This window comes from Larus michahellis, chromosome 7 (genome assembly GCF_964199755.1).
Source record: "Larus michahellis chromosome 7, bLarMic1.1, whole genome shotgun sequence".
NCBI lineage: Eukaryota > Metazoa > Chordata > Aves > Charadriiformes > Laridae > Larus > Larus michahellis.
Window position 1 is genome coordinate 20726834 of NC_133902.1, and position 17700 is coordinate 20744533.

Genomic DNA, 17700 nt, shown 5'->3' on the forward strand with positions numbered 1-17700 from the left:
GAGGATTTCCCTCATCTGTTCACTGCACAGCCTGTAAGACTCTCCCAGTCTGAAAGGATGATGTGGGAAGGCTGCGAGCCAGCAGTCAGGGAGAGCAGAGACTCCTGCTGGCAACAGTGCTGAGAACAAAAAGACCATGTGAGGTTGTATGTGTGGATAGAAGGGACCTTTTAGCTTCAAGTAGTTAAATACCTCTCATCTGCACTGGGACTCTGACCATCACACGCACCAAAATCTCTCTCTGACAAAAGTTCCTGCAAAATACTGGCAGTTTTCTACATTCCCTGCCCTGTACAGGCAGTGTTAGCAAACAAAGTATATACCACTAGCATCTAAAGAAGGGCCGGGGGGGAGAAGGGGGGAAATAATAATAAAAAAATCAATCACTCCTAATGTACAACTGATAAGCAGATTCCTGATCTTACTGTATCCTGATTTACATGAAAATAGCTCTTTGGCAACAGATAGATTATCATGTCCAGTAATTACCAACATTGAACAGCTTACTTCATTTACAGCTGTATTTGTGATGTTGCTTTTTAAGCCTATAAAATGAAGTTATAAACATAATGAAACCACCAAAGCTCCGTTAATCTTATTATATCTCCCTTTTAGAAGCTATCTGCAGCATCTTTACAGTAATTCTGTCTTAGTAATTGCAGAGTTTAGCATCAGCAGCCTTACCTACTTCTGAGTTACTTCTCAAAATGGCTCCACCTGCATCTTGCAATCACAGATCACAACCTCGGTAAGCAACTGCCATCCTTCTGTGTAGCGACAAGGCCCTGACTCAAAGTACAGAGGAGGCACTGGCATGAGTTGGTGGCCTATGTATTCCAATGGCATCCCAGGTAACCAGTTACTACTGTAAATCCAAGCCTGGCTGGAGACTGCGCTTCAAAGTCCCGCTTGCTCACTGAGCAGTCTACTCAGGACTACTTTGCACCTGTCACACCAACACACCAGCCTGTGTGCAGAACAGTAGACAAGCAACTATTTGCAGAGCTCTTCCACAGCCTCACTGATCTTGATGGAGCTGCAAACACCACAGTGAGCATGGAATTTGTAAAAGGGACTCGTACGCTCAGTTCTCACTTCAGCCCATGGGATTAAGCACTCAAGGCACTCTTTATCCCACAATTAAATCCCCAAAGGGTCCACAATTTAAGACATTAGCCCTTGCATTGGAAAAAGAATAGGTCCTATTTTTAATACGGGCCTGGTTTGCTACATGTTTGTGATTTTTAGTGTTCTCCTCAGCTTGTGGCTGAACATAGTTTGCACGCCCAGCTAAGAGTACAAACCTCACTGCTGTTCTGTACATACCTACAAACAAACAGCTAGTGCCACTAATATTAGATCCAGAGGATTCCTAAGTTGGTCTCTTTTTGAAATCTATAAATATCTTCTGGAATCACGTCAACAAAATTATGCCTGAACACAGAATATCAAATGTTATTGTGAGCTTTGCTGATATTTATCTAAGGAAAGCAACCATTCTGTTTATCATTTCCTCTTGTGTTTGAAAACATCCACCATATACTAAATCTAACTATATGCTCAATATTTCTTCAGTCCTGTCTTTGTAACACACAATCCTCTGATCAGAGTACTGTTCAGACTACATACTGCTCAACACAGCTAATTTTACATCTTCAACAGTGCACCTAAGGAGCCACAGGGATTCTGTGAGGCTGATGTTGAGAAGACAGGCCTTCAAAGGTCTGGAAAGGTGGTTGGTCTAGAAAAGGTGCCCAAATTGTTTGTTTAGAAAGCCTGGACAATTCCCAGAGCAAATGGAGAGCAGTTACTACCTGGAGCATACAGCCCTGGGACTACAGAATAACTTCTCACCTTTGTTGAAACTTCTGCAATTAAGTTTTGCTTATTTGGGTCTGCAAACTCCACGGGTTGACCTTCAAATTCAATCTTCCCAAGTACCGTGCCCTGTGGAAATACACCAGTAAACAACAAAGCATGAGCAAAAGGGAAGCTGTGAACACTGGGACAAGGTGCTGACAGGCACAGCAACTGGAACAGCTGTTTAGAGATGGTTTCTTGGCAGCTTATAACCATTTCTAGCATCTTCAGAAGTTTACAAGCCTACCACGGTATCAAAAATCTGTTTAGAATCCTTCATTCAGGGGAAAGGCACTGTCAGCAGTAAAATTTGTTAATAGGCAGTTTGGCAAGCTGTCTAGTGACAGTAAAATGGGTTGCCTTCCAAGAGGATCAGAATTCAGATCCCCAGATAATGGCTGTGTAGATCTGGGAGTAATCCACAAAGCAGTCTGAAGCTTTTTGGTTTTGGAAACCCCCTGTGAGGTCTTCAGTCACCTCCTGTGGCCAGCTACAAGGCAGCAGAGCTGGGGAAAGGCAAAGCCATGCAGGAGGCAGGGCAGCACAGCTCTTTTCTGAATAAGCTGTTAAAAAAAAAATAAAAAAAAAATCACTTCCAGCAAGCTCTGTCCTTAGTGCTCTTACCACCTCGCAGAAGCTAGGACACTCTTGCTCTGCCAGCAGTGTATCCTTCTCCACCTTCTGCTCATTAAAGTTCTCAGTGGAAAAATCCCTGTTTTGTCTTTGCCCCGCTCCTGGAATAAGTGGGATTAACCTAGGGTTAACCTCTTCTCAGCGTGGGGACAGGGTGTGCGATACAGGACTTTTGAAGGATTTCAAGAACTTTTTCCAAGGGAAAACAAAAACAGAGTAAGTCAATGCTTTGTTGAAACTTTTAATCCATAACGCTTTCACGATAAACCATGTTAAACTCAGGCCGCCCTGTGGATATCAGACCAGTATGCACACCAGCACTGCTCATTGGGTTTAGCGATACTTCCCTGAGATACTTCCATGGTTGGCCATACCTGAAGCATCCTTGCCACTTGCCTAAGGCAAGAAAGAGCCAGCATCTTGCACTGCCATGCGCACTACTAAGGGTAAGTTTTAAAGACAGAAGTTTGCTTTTAACAGTGCCTGACATCCTCTCTTGAGTAGCACCCTACACCAAAAGCTACGCCAGGCTGCTTCGTGTGGAGCAGAACTGAAGAGGTCGCACCATCTTAAGTCAGGTTCTTGGGAAGCACAGAAACTGCTGAGTGCCACCACGCAGTCAGTCCCACAAATGCTGATGGAAAAGCCCTAAACCCATTGCTCTCAAACAGGAACCCCGTGTCTTACCTGGCTCACAAGTTATTCAGCCAAATGGTGCCCTGCGTTTACCTTTAGAGTCCAATTTAACAAGCCACTGCTCGTTTCTGCCTTTATCATAATGAAGCCCTGTTCTCACCCCCAATTTATAAACTGACATGGAGTGAAATAAGCTGCTTTTTTCAACCTCAGAAGACTGGGAGAAAAGGCTACATTATGCACAATTTTAAAAGCCATAAACCAATACCACTCAGAGTCCCAGTATAATGGGCATTACTAACATACACTGCTAAGTTACAGGATAAACATTGAAAGCGTATTTACTTTGGATGAAAGGAACCCTGATCCATTAAACAGTATGCTTCCAGAAAGCAGAAAATGTATTGCCATTTTCTATTGTATTAAGCTGCACTTGTCTGCTGTCCATAAGAGCAGGACAACACCCTGTCTTCCCATAAAAACTCATTTCTACAAATATTCCTCTATTCAAGCTGGGTTGCTGATATTTTGCTCTGTGGAATGAAAGGGAGGGTGGGCTTGGACTGCAGACTGCAAAGTGATCACCTAAAGAAAAGGGCAGCTTCAAATAATCCATTACAAAAGAAAAGCCTCCAAGGCACATTTACATTCAGACTGGCTTTGATCACCGTTTTAGCAAGTGTGAAATGGACCTTAACATTAACCTCCACTCGGTAACATAATCCTGCTGGTGTCCTTCAATTGTTGGCGCTTGGAAACCAGAGAAAAGTAATGACTATTAAAAATAATAACAGGCTTCAGCCAAAGAAAACCAGCCTGAGTTAGAAATCCATCTTAAGTTATCATAGGCATTCCTTTGTCTCTGAGGAGCAGGAGAATTTCCACTGACCAAGGAGGGTGCTGTCTGTGAGCTGTTACCCACAATATCTCACAGAGTTGCTGCTCTTTCTGACTGTTACTATCTGAAGCAACAAGTAGTTGACACTACCACCTGTGATGTCTGACACATCCACCTGAAGCCTTTCATTTACACCAGCTCATGCTGGTTCACTTACATAGAACAGGAAAGCCAGAGCTAAGCCAAAGAGACGGGGCTCCCTGGGATCAGAGCATTGCCTCAGCTGTGCAGAAGACACAGTGCCTTTAGAAGAGCCCAGTGACCTGAGCAGCACCTGAGGTGAAGGTGGCCCAGCAGTAGCACTGATAGGCCAGGTTTGCTGCACTGTTAGCAAAAGGGCCCAGCAATAGCAAGGTTAAAGCAACTGGATCAAGGGGAGCTGATCATACCTTCTCACGAATTAATTTGGAGAGCATTCTGGTGTCAATCCCGTACAGTGCAGGCACCTGAAGAAATCCCAAGAGAAGGATAAGTTAGAGACCAAGCAGCTAAGCCAGAGGAAGAGGGCAGCCGGATCACTTTGCTGAGAATATGTCCTCATTTATGGAGCTCTGGCTCTTAGCAGCACTATTCCCGAGGCTGCCTCACCTCCAGCTCTGCTTCTCCTCCCTCTTCCCACTCAGAATAGCTTAGCTCTTCAAATCTAGTTTCTGCACTAAAAAGCACAAAATAAAAAGCTCATGTGGCAAATAACTGTCTCATTTCTGAGCCCCATTTTGCCTTACTTATGAGCACCTAGCCCTCCCAGCTGTCACAAGTCAGTGACGGTTTATTGACACATCCCTGACTCCCACGGCTTCAAGCCAGCGGGGTTCTGGCAACAAACATCTCTGGAGGCTACAACCGTGTCAACCACTAGGAGCAGCACTACAGAAACGTTTGATGAGAGAATAGAACGTAATCTAAAGTGTATCACTTTTATGGAGAACCAAACATCCCCATTTAATTAACATTCCTTCTGGACAGGTCTTGGAAATAGCACTGCACCCTGAAAAAGAGAAACTGGTGAAGAATTAGAGCACTAAGGAACATAGGATGAGCCCAGTACAGACTGGTGAAGGCATCTGAGGAGAAGTGTGGTTACAGGTTCAAAGCCAGCTGTTCTTTCCCCTGTCCCCGTACATACAGGTCCGTTCCCATAATGCAGTTACCCCTAGATTGCTCACCTGTTCCTCCTTCAACCACTCTCCCAGGCTCCCAGCAGCCTGCCAGTGGCTGTGCTCACTGCTGTAATCCAGCACCAGCAACCCTGAGACCTGCCGAGAGAAGAAATGTCTTTTTGCACTGAAGGATCACTCAGAACTTGCCCTGTACTTCTGAGTTTTCACTCTTCCTCCGCTGCAAACCACACCCCAGACAGGACACCAGGTTAGGCAGACACGGCGTGGCTGCTCTTATACAATGAAATGGTGCCAAACCTGAGTCTTCCCAGACTTCAGTACTCTGTCGTGATTGTACCTGGGCCATTTTACCTAAGAAATTCATAGAATAATGAGGCTTCCAGGTAACCAAAAATTGCACTGAAGTCATAAGAAAACACTTCTCATTAGAAAGAAAAGGGAAATTTAAGACAGGACAAAATGTTTTATTTTGATTCACTTTTGTTGTTTAAGAAAGCTTTCCACTTTTAAGTGGCATTTCATTTCAAAAGTCAACTCCATTTTCCAGTGGAGTTAGATAGCTTATAAAAGAGTCATTTCACCTCAGGAAGGACAAAGCATCTCACTGGTCCGCAATTACATGGGCTTCTTTCATTTTTCTGTACTGCCACTGCTGCATGGGCACAGCCCTGCTGCTAGTCAACATCCCCTGTCACCACAGGCGATGTTCCTGCACTAGTCCATGTGGCCTTCTCCACACAACTGCTCCCTCCCCCGTTTGTGGCAGTACAGGCATATGGAGAAAAGTCTCAGCACACAGAAACTTCTCATTCCCACTGGCATTTGATCTGTCTGTGGCAACCATTCCCGGGCAAACACAGATAAACATGAGGCAGAAGGGAATGTAGAAAAAGAGCCATCCAGGACAGCAGTTCACAAAAACTGCAGCATGTGTATCGCTGATGGGAAACACACTGCTTTCAGGCAGCACACGGCCTGGTACACAAAGCAAGATGGATTATCTCCTGCCACCATTTCTCCAAAAGGCAGTATCCAGAAGAAGAAAAAGAAAGGCTGAGTATCACTGATTCCCTCTAACTTCTATGAGGGTGCCAGTAAACTCTCGCACAAACACACACACTCAGGCTGCTAGCATCATCCTTTGATCAGCTCTGCATTTCCCACTGTTACCTTGATCCCGTCAGACTCCAGAAACCTCCTGAGGCCCATTTCATCCAAAGCAGCCGTGTCAGGCACTCCACCATTCCCAACGATGGGGTTAGCCAGTGTAAGAATCTGTCCTTTGTAGCTGGGATCTGTCAAGGCTTCGGTGTACCTAGATGAAGAAGCAATAGAAGAAAAGTACGTTGGTCCAGAAATCAAAAAAAGCCAGCAAAAACAAGACAGGTCTGAATTCCCCCATGACAAAAAGACAGAAGTGATATTGATGTGAAAGCATTCTCAGTATAAAAGCAAACACACCTGTGAATCTGCCGCAACTTTGCCATCTGTGATTAAACATTTGACACTGAGAACCAGGAAAGGCTTTGGCTTCTCATGTTTTGTTTAAGAAAAGCACAGGAGCTATTAACAAAGTCAGACTCCATGTGTTTTAAATAAGGTAAAACAACGACACAAAGCACAGAGCCATCACAGAGCTGCAGTAAGTGCATCGCATATCATTTGACCCATAGATAACCACTGGGGCTTGGTCATTCCCTGGGCACCCCATGTGGGCAGTGCTTTGTCATTGCTGTCCCCTTCCCTTCACGCAGTGTAAGAATTTACTCCTCTCGTGGCAATAGAAAGCCCAAACTGAAAAGCCAACAGACACCAGCGCTGTTTGCCCAGACTTGGTCACTCCCGACTCCGGAGCTTGCAGGTTTTGAGATGTTCAGGGTTGTAACTGCCCTTTCTATGGGGGAGCAGGCGGACAAATCTATGCTTATCTTTTTGTCTGGGGATCAGAGAAGCAGCTATGAATCATCCTTGCAATTCCTTTCTACTGCTCTGGGTTCTTCACTCCTACCTGCTCTGTCAAACCCTGCCACAGTACCACTCCTGCAGCTTCTCCCAGCAAAGGCCTGGCCTCCCTGCTAGGCGATCTCCTGGTTCCCACCCACAGGACACCACACATTTCACCTGACAAGACTCCTAAGTGCTTGGAAGTTGGTTTGTGTATCTCAGAAGGCGGCAATGCTTTGGGATCCAGCAGTCCACCCTGGTCACAAGGCCCCAAAGCACGTCCCTACACCTTTAGCCCAGGCAGAAGCCCCCGGAATGGTAACTTCGATCAAGCACCTCCCTGAATACCCTGCTCAGCAAAGATAGATCTAAAAGCATGGCAGAACATTCTTCTGCAGCGGAGGACTGAACCTAGGATTTCGCAAAGCATCACTTTCCAGTCTCACTTTCAGCCCCAAAGAGGGGGACAGGGTGAACATCGCCTACATGCTCCTGTTCTTCAGCTAAATTAACATGGTCCTTCACGTTCTCCCTTATACTGCAGCATGCTGTTGCAGCAATCCATTAAACAATTGCTGTCTTTCAACTCCAAAGCAGCTGTAATTTAGCAACAGATGAAGTTACCCAGATAGTTAGCCAAATGCATAAAGACACTTCAGGATGAATCTGCCCTATACAAAATATAATTTATTGTTGCCATCATTGTTTAAACAATACATAATTGGCAACTCTAGCCACCTACCAGATACCAGCAAGTCACAAGAGACATTTTTATGGAACATCAGACTTACTGCCAGAAGATTAATTGTCAAACATTGGGAAACTCTTCACAAAATCTGGAATGGTTGCAGGAAGATATAGACAACGCAGCACACCAGCCAGCTCTGAGAATGACATGTCGAATGAACAATGGCCATGAAATATTTCCAGGTAAGCCTCTCCTGCTGTTCCAGCCTACACTTCCTGCTGCAGGTAAACAACCGCACAAAGCGCGGTGTGATCACAGAACTGCACTAAGTGCATGGCATCTGAACATTTGCCATTGCTCTCTCCTTCTGAGTCAATCGCTTATGCTTCCACAGGACTCTTTGTTAATGACAAAGCTAATGTAATTAACCTTTGCATGTTATTTGTAATCAGCAAGCAAGGACAGAGCCATTGGGTTTGGCTGGGGTAGGAAGGCCCGGCTCTGCACTGAGACGCAGTGCCCTTTAAGCAGGCACGATGCCTTGTGGAGCAGAGAGGAGCAGATGGGAGCACGAGCTCCAAAGAAGCTGCAGGGTCCAATCCTTGCTGTGCCTGCCCAACGGCCTGCCCAATTTCGGTAAATTCCGTCAATTAGTTCTCTCGCTGGAATATCATGGGAAATACACACAGACGTATTGGAGGCAAATGCATTTACTGAGCTGTTTCAAACATGGGAACATTTTATGGCTTATAATTCTTCTTCTTTCTTAATTGGAAATCTCCTCTCTTCTTTTTTGTTTCCTATACCAAACAGATGGATGCAATACTAGGATGGTTTTTTTGAGCAAATGTTTCTGAAAAGTTCATCCTCGTGCTTTTCTAATGAAAAGTCAACATTCCACCCCCAAAACAGTGCGCTCTGCCCTCTATTCTAGAGTAATATGACAACACTTCAGTCAGCTTTAGCTACTTCAAGCCTGAAAGCTGTACACACAAAGTGTTTTGCCTTGCCATTCTATGGCATGAATCAGAATGTGGGAGTCCAGATGAGGAGACAGGGTGCAGAGCAGCACATTCACCATCCCAGCACAGAGCCCGTGCTGATCCCACTCAGCATCTAGAAACATCCACTTGCTCCCTATACTGACAAATGGCTATGTGTCCAGACAGTCTGTAAAAGGCCCCAACCCCAGGCTCCTCCTTCACTCGCTCACTGTGTCAACGAAAAGAGGTAGCTGGGTTCCTCTGGACACACAAGGTTTTGATGCCTGTGCTCAGCAGCATTAGGCAGAGCTACAGGGCTTCTTTCACTGGACAGCAATCCCTGCACTGGTAGCAAATCTCACTTCTACCATCTGCAACAACGCTGCAAACTCTTATCTTCCTCTTCTTCGAATCAATCAAGGTCATGTTCCTGGAGAGTGCTCTGAAGAATCCACCTTATATTTTGAATGTTCTCTCCACGTCCATATGCTCCCCAGCATAGAAGAGATCTCTCTCTCACAGGCATCCTCTCCAAATCACTAGAAAATGAGCAAACACAGCTTCTGCTGCCACAGTAACATGTGGAGAGGAAATTAATCCATCAGGTCCTCCTTGACTTTTGTGATGTGACAAGATTTATTGCCCATAATCTATCACCGAGAAGAGAACTCTGGTGCCCTCCATCATTCTGATCCATATTAAACAGTTGCTTGTTGGCAGGTATATTAACACAGCCAGTAATTAGTGCTGTCACAATTCTTAAATAATTGCCTCCTAATGCAAAACTTTGCAAACAGATTCCCCTCTGCAGCAATTTAACATTCTCACCAATGAGATCATTTAAAAACTCATCCTGTGAGTACTGGTTTCTCCAAAGGAGAGCAGAATTTGGGGAATGCAAGGCAGCTGGGCAAAGACAGCTATGAATGACTGCAGAAAAAGCCTCAGAGCTGTCTTATCTCCCCAGAGACATGTGCCTCTCCTAGCCAAAAGCCTCACTGCACTGGGCAGATTTACTCTGCTCAAGCAGTTCAACAAAAGCACCGGCAGCATTTGGCTGCCATCCTAAGCCAGCCACTGGCTTCTACTGCTCAAGAAGACAGAGTCATGCTAGGTTAGGCATGAATCTGATCCTTCCCTCAGAGTTTAAATGCATCCTTAACTGTGGTATGAGCCAATAAATCTCATAAGGGATGAGTCATAAAGTGACCAACTTGGGAACCTTGGGATTTAAAAATTTTGCACTCAGAAGCCAAGTTCCATTACCCAGAAGGCTGCAGACGCTTCAAACCTCTATATTTCATCAGGGCACTGGAGGGAGAACAAAGAGTTCCTCTGCTCTGACTCAGCCATGGCTGCATTTCAATGGGAAGTGGTCAGATCCCTACATACCTCACTATCATGGTTAGTTATATCAGTCTTTAAAGTTGCTCATCACCACAAATGCTATGACACAAGAGGACTGCCTGAAATCTCTTCACTAACAGTATCTCTCTCTGTATCCTTGGACTACAGTGTCTTCTCATACAGGACACTACATGTTTAGATCAGGACCCCAGAAGCTTGAAAAAAAGCCGCTTTCACACTTCAGCAAGCTCCCAGAGAAGTTCTGGTGCTTACATCTCATTTGCTTTTGCCTTACCCAGAAAGACCCGTGTTGAATATGACTTCCCCTGCTGTGGAGGATGGATAGCCAAAAGAATAGCCCTTCATCTTCGTCCCATCTTCCAGCACCAAGTTCGCTGTCTGCGCCTAGAGAAAGGCACATGAAGAGACTCAAACACAGGAAAAAAAAGGCTTGATGTTTACACAGGTAACACCTGGGACACCTGCCTCATGCTGTAAGTATTCTTGCCCCTCTGCCATTCCCAGCTGCCAAGATACTGTCTCTTTCACTAGTCTCCTGATGCTCTTTTTCTTTCTAACACTTAGGAAACACTGTGCTCCTAATGAGGGCAAGGCAGCTGGCAAACCTCACCACAAGCAGAGCACGTGCCGCTATTATTGTGGGATCACCCTCGCTCCTTCCCTATCACTTTGTTCATTTCTGCCCCCCATTGTGTCTTGCAATGAACTAATATCGTGACTCTGCAGGGAAAGGATGGCCTCTCTCCTCAGTGTTTGCTCAAGGCTTGCTGCTGAGCGTGCTGGCTCTCATCCAGCTGTCACCTTTGACAGCTGCTCAACTGCTGTTGCAGCCGTACAGCTAAGCCCCTAAAAGTAAGGGTATGCTTGGTTGGACTGGTGTCAGACAGCAAAACTCAATTTACCAGTCCATTCCACTGTAGGACACAAGGAGAGAGGACCTCGTGGATCAGACAGACTTTTGTGGTCTCAATTGCCTCAGGGATAGGTATAAGTTGTCCTGGAAGAGGTAGATATGGAACAAGCAGCCTAGAGGAAAACTTCCCATAAAACTGCACCTCTTTCAGAGAGCACTGAGCCCAGCTGAGTCCCACACTAGCTGTGGGATGCCTTACAGGATTAATTACTGTTTTACAGCTGAGGAAAATGGGACACAGAGAGTGACTTTTGCAAAAGTCATTAAGAGATTCTGTGGCACAGCTGGATCTTTGCACATACCAGACTAAACACCCCCTCTTTTGCCTCATTTGGAAACTAAACCTTTCTTAGCCTGTCTAGGAATTGGATGGGAAACCACCTGAGAACTCCAGCTTCTGCCAAAAAAAAATAACAACTATATGCACAACAGAAATGACAATGAGTTGGGAGATTCCTTCAGGCAGTAGGATGACCGATGACATGCAGGGGAAGAGAGAGAGAAAGCAAAGCTGAAAATAGATTTGCCAACACATTTCTGGGCTTAAAAGAATTTGGACGATGAACTTTTTGGGGCCCGAGAAACTTCCACTTCTGGAAGGCAAGCCCAGCTGCCTCCTGGGCACAGAGCTGCAGCCATAGAGCAATGACCAGTGCAAAAACCCCAATGGCCCGTGCCACAGGAGATGTGCCAAGCTTGTCCCACCAGGCAGCAGCTCTCACCATGATTTAACTTCAATATTGGGTTTTTTACAGAACAATTCCTCTTACTGGAATTTTTTTTAAAGAAGAATCAAGATCAATTTGCTGTAGAAAGGAGTAGGAGAGCTACTTTCCATTAGCCGTAAATCAGATGAACAGTCACAGAAAGGAGAAATTTCATTCCCAGCATTGAACGTTTTGTAACAATCATGGCAAACATTCATCTACAGCTCCTCTGCAGTTACAAATACTGCACAGATCAATTACTAATGTACTGCAAAATACACTAAAAATCAAACCGCACTGCCAAGTAATTGAATTCTGTGCATCTGGGATGCTTTAGCTTTGCATTTTTTCCTCATTAATGTCAAACATCCAGTCATTCTCAGAAGGCTTAGCCATCATTTTGTGAACCTTCCCACGCCATTGGATGGGACAGTCTGCAACACCAAAGTCCTCCCCCCCTCCAGTTATAAATATAATTTTTGTGGCTAAATCCCCTAGATTTAGCCCAAATAAAAATTATGGTTTGATCAGATTCCTAATATCACTAAGCCTGTCATTACAGAAAGCTGCCACAGACTCAAACCGTTACAAAGCACAGAGGTCGCCTGGGTGCCTCAGGCTGGGCTTGGACAGGACCTCTACCCTTCCTGAAGCCTGCTGAAAACCCAGCCCACGCTGCCGACATGGGAGGCTGAATGTAGGAACCGGTTTCTCTCAGCCTTGGTTTCAAGAGATGGATCTTTTCCCCCAGCAGGCCATGTATTTCAGTCCACCCAAATATTAACTCCAGTTCAAGCAAGTCCTACCACTTGTTGGAACAAGTTGGGGTAATCACCTGAATTGCAATCTCAGCTGAAAACACAGTCTGGGAGAATCCTCCACGCATCAAAGTCCACAACTGTGAAGTGATCAGAAAAGTTAAGATCCATCTACTTCCTGGGAGCCAAGATCCAGAGCAATCACCATGACCTTCAGAGCTTCACCCCCACTATAGTGAGGCTGCCCAGGGAAGTGGTTGAGACACCATCCCTGAAGGTATTTAAAAGACATGTAGATGTGGCACTTAGGGGCATGCTTTGGAAGTGGTCTTGGCAGTGCTAGGTTAACAGTTGGACTCCATGATCGTAAACGTCCTTTCCAACCTAAATGATTCTATGATTCTATAGTACTTGACAGGAATCTGCATGTCTTTCCTCCCACCACAGACCACCTGCCCTTCTACTCACCAAACCAGCACAGAAATAATTTCTGTTGAACAGCAGTCCCCGTTGTACTATTAGAGCCCCTACACAGTGTTCAAGTAATGCAGAAGAATGTCTCCGAGCAACCATAACCTGCCTGCCAGTTCAGCTATAGCAAGGGATAGATGTTCAAATGTTTCCCTCCCTTACTTGATTTATTCTTCTTAATTAAGTGGTTGGTTTGTTTGTTGAGCATTCTAGAAGCAATTATTCTTGCTTACATTTCCAGTGGAGGTGTTACCATATCCCTAAGCTGACAGCCTATCTTGTCTTTTCAGTTTTGTTTTTAATGTGAAAAGTGATTTACAGGCTATAAAGAAGGCCAGTTGGCTCAATCAGGGATTAGTTGGGAGAGATTTTCACTTTCAAAAAAACAACAAGCAAGAAATAAACAAAACCCCCAGAGCTTCCGTGAGGTCCTTTTGTCTCCACCCTTCTCAGAAGCACTCCCATGTAGTTGCGAATAAATCTCTGTTTACTCTCAACTAAAATGTTTCTTCTACACCCCCCCCCCCCCAATGTGAGACACCGTTTGCAATCTGATTTCTCCTTCCTACACACCAGTAGCTTTACCTTTAGCAGAGCTCCCTGCGCTCCAGAGAGACTGCGTGGCTCTGTGAGGATGGAGATGGCTATCAGAGAGGGTCATGCTGTTGCTGCAGTATTGCTAGATTTTGTGCATTTTGTCAAAGCAACTTAGAGAGTTAACTAGTTCAGGTCCCACTTCACTAAGCACTTCACACATGACAAACAAAGCACTGAAGCAGTTAAAAAAAAAAAAAAGAGAGAGAGAGAAAGTAAAAAAACAGATTAATTTATTTCCAGTTAGGTCCCTGCTGTTACAGCCCTTCCTATCTACAGGATGGATGACAAAGATCTGCAAAAATCTCAAAAGATTTGCAGTAGAATTTGTTTTTTAAAGCATGTCTGCTATGAACCCCTGTACTGGAAAGTGAACGGGTAATTTTTCCTCTTTTCTACTTGTCTCATAGGGCAGTCAAGGCAGTCAAGTTTTTCCCCTCCAAAGAAATCCCTCAGTTTGTCTTGGCAAGGCCACATTGAACCCTGAGCACTGGGCTGCCAGAGGACTATGAGCATGCCAAGTACTGAAGCCAGGATGGGCACCCATGTATGGCAGAGACACAGCTGGGACTCAGGTTCAGTGCAGGCCAGTTTATTTCCCTCCAGTAAGAAGATGATAAAAGATCTTTCTCAGGCAGGCCATGATTCCATGCAGCACAACAGCCTCTGCTGATTTTCTCGGCACACAGATCTGGCTGGCTACGTAACAGCCAACATATCAGAAGTGCAGAAGCCAAAAGCCACCAGATTTCTTTTACAGTAGAAAGCTGATGCCGGGACTGTGCTACAACCACTCTCCCAAGACCAAATAACCAGCAACAAAGGAAGAGTTTTCTCTTTGATAGAAAAATATCTCTTCTTGTGAGTACTATGCCATCACAGGCTGAAAATCTATCTGGACATTGCTAACAGTCAAGACTTCCTTTGCCAATCTTATATATATAAAAATAAAAATTTATTTTAGCACATTTGCTTCTGGCTAAAATTAAGAGAAAAAGAAAGAGCAGGAATAAAAAAATGAATCAAAAGCCAGGCCAGTGTCTTGGGATACAGCAAAGACGATTCACACTTAGGCTAACTTTAGGGAGAAGCTTCGGCTCAGTTCCTTTACTGTCCAAGCCAAAGAACAAGCAAAGCCAGAAACACAACACAGGTACCATGGTGGAAGAGTCACAGCTCCTACAACTTGGACTCTTCTTAAGGCTGCTCGCAACAGTGACACGAATATTTGTTCATGACAAAAGCCAAAGGAAGCGGGGTGAGGCAGCTAGCAGAAGTCAGTGAGCACCCAAGGAAACGAGCACCTCTTCTCCCCCGCAGCAGCAGCTCACTACGTTCCCCTCATCTGTGGGGGAACAGGCCCAGCTTCACCTGCCCCTCCCTGTCACCTCCAGAGGGAGAGGAATGCGGTAGCTTGTGACTGATCTGTCAGCTCCTCACCCATCTCTCTGCTTCCCATGCAGTCATTTTCTCAGTTACTTTCCATCTGCCTCAAAATGTCTTTGAAGAGCCCTTTTACAGTAAGCTGAAATAGTTTCTAAAGCCAATGCTCAAAAATTTTCCTCCTTTCCTTTTCATTTCTAACCATATTTTTAGCTTGCTCCTGGTGGTTTTTATAGCTCTCCCAATCCTCTCCTTACTGAGCCAGCTATACTGTTACAAGCCACCTATTTATTGCTTGTACTACTCTTTACATCTCCATTTAACTACATCGGCCTCAGATGAGCATTAAAAGATACAAGCTTTGAGCTGCAGTCTCTCTGCCCATTCCTGAATTATAAAGAAGCTTGATTACCCCAAAACCAGTGATGCTAAGTACCCCTACAGAGAGCCCACAGGGCTCTCCCATCTGCTCTCTGTGCCCCTCTTTCACCCATGGCTGCTCCATCTCTCCTTTAGAACTGAAGGATGGGATGCAATAGGGAAATGTGGACCTGTGAGTCCCCACATCTCAGACTGCGCACCTACGATGGTGTTTCCCCACACACACTGCGTTTAACTGGACATAAAATAGTCTTGGGAGAATTATTAGGCACTCTACTAAAACTACCACCTCTCCCTTATGCTCTCTAATACTTTACTTAGCTTATACATAGGTTAGAAACATGTTTTCATTGTATTTTGTTATGCTACCTAAAATAGCCCACTGAGAAAAAGCAATAAAAGGCAACTAAATGCTCATTTCAGCTTGCAATAATGGGAGAATGGGATCATTACCTACACTGCCATTAGCCCACACACCTTAATTACTTCACATTTCACTCTTTCTTCAAACTTCTTACAGATATTCGTTACCCCTAATGATGGCTGGAACACCAAACCCAGCCGTAAGTCATTACTTGGTCAGCTGTCTCACAACTACAGTTAACTTCCCCACTCGGACGCAAAGCTATCTGGGTACCCCCAGCCCAAGTCTCGAAGAGCTCTTCCCCACCACCCACTGAAACATCACTCCCCCAGTTGCTAATTCTATTACACTGTTGATTCAACAGGATATGCACACAAGGGTCCCTTTTCAACACGAAGTGCCCAATGACAAAACACTGCAAGTGCTACAGAACTCACCCAGAAAGTCCCATTTCACCACTGTGCTCTGCCCGGTTACATGAGCAAGGCTGGTCAAATGCAGCTCTTGAAACAGAGCAGAGGAAAGTTGGGGAAGTGAACTAAGGGGTTCCAGCCCCTGTAAACCAAGAGCTGATCCGCTGATGCATTCACAGAGTTGTCTACCTCTCCTATTAATCTCAGGGCCATCATGGTTTTCAGTACATTGAAAATGGATCCTTTGTGGATCCAATAGGATTAATCACATGCTTCAAGTGAGGCATGTTTTTAAATATCTAGCTGATTCATGCTTATGTGGACTGAAAGATCTGCTCTGTTAGCTATCAGTCCTATAGGAGGGTGGGGTGTTTCTAAAGAAAATACCACATAATAATTAACTGAAACCCTGAACTTCCACCTTCTGGTGCAATTTACCCTATAATTTCCATTCCAGACTACACAAAAAGTGTGTTTGCTTAGCTAATAAAACCATTTAGCCAAGCAACCCCCTTGCTTAGGGTTCAGACAAATCTCCTTTGGTTCAAATTTGTGTCTAGGTAAGCCCTGTTATCTGCAGCGAGCTATCTCTCAGCATGCCAAACACATCTATTAAACCACAGCAGCTCAGTTACTGTTACCTTGGTGCTCAACAGTCTGGTACCAGTCCTTGAGAAACTCCGGCGATCAGCAGACACATTGCAAAACTCCAGTCTGCCTTTCAAAGTCTTCATGACTTTGCAAGCTGTCAAAATTCTTGTCATCTTGAAAGTTGCTGATCAGTAACTAAAGTTTAAAGAAAACAAGACAAAACAAAAATCTGCTTGTATGTATTTCTTCAAGATTTGGCGCAGACAATATTGCAGATTACAAGGGAAGACAACCGAGACACAGCAGGTGTGCTGGACTGACTGTACAGCGCTGCCCTACACCTTCCCATTTATTCTGTCAGTAAAAGGCTCTGGTGCAGCCCCACCTCCTCCCGCCCTCCTTGGAGGGGTGCTTGGCTAGGCACCCTTGCAACACTTCTTCAGTTGGTCTCTGAGCACTGCCGTAGGGGTTGCATCACAGGCCAGACAGGCTGGAAGGCAGCAAAACCTGCTAGAGAAATCACACCCACAGCAACAAGACAGTCCTCATGCTCTGAAACCAGCCCTACATTTCAGTCAGAGACAAGCAACAGCACCACTTTTTCTCCTAACAGCACGTGGGCTGGGCCAATTAAGCCAGTCTGTTCCTACAATGCTTTTGAGTGCTCTCCATCATGTGATCTGGGGCCCGCAGGTTAGCTAGTGGGACAGCCTGCCACTGCCTGCAAGCAGGCTTCTACTAAAAGTAGTAAAGTGGGAAGACCAAACTCTGCGGAAAGCCATAGGCTTTTTATTTTGTGTTTGGAGAGTACATAGTCCCTAGAAGCCCTAGCGCAGGTCCCAAAGTGCTGCCCCTCCCCACGTAAATGAAAAGGACATCACCAGCAAAAATAAATGGCTGCAAGAGAAAAACATCTTTTGGTAAAATTTCAATGAACAACGGATGAAATAAGGTGAAATGTTCCATATGCTATTTCTTAACTGACTACAGACCT

At 45.0% G+C, this 17700-nt stretch overlaps 1 protein-coding gene across 1 annotated transcript in view; it reads right to left on the reverse strand.

Moving 5' to 3' along the window:
* The window catches only part of CPS1 (carbamoyl-phosphate synthase 1), a 109406-nt gene that overhangs the window by 73112 nt on the left and 18594 nt on the right, over positions 1–17700 (reverse strand). The window contains exons 2-7 of the mRNA XM_074594545.1: positions 16757–16901; positions 10406–10515; positions 6319–6463; positions 5194–5283; positions 4417–4473; positions 1855–1947 (exon numbers count right to left, since the gene is read on the reverse strand). Of these exons, the coding sequence (XP_074450646.1) occupies positions 1855–1947; positions 4417–4473; positions 5194–5283; positions 6319–6463; positions 10406–10515; positions 16757–16879 (618 nt within the window). The 5' untranslated portion in view covers positions 16880–16901. The remainder of the gene's footprint in view (positions 1–1854; positions 1948–4416; positions 4474–5193; positions 5284–6318; positions 6464–10405; positions 10516–16756; positions 16902–17700) is intronic.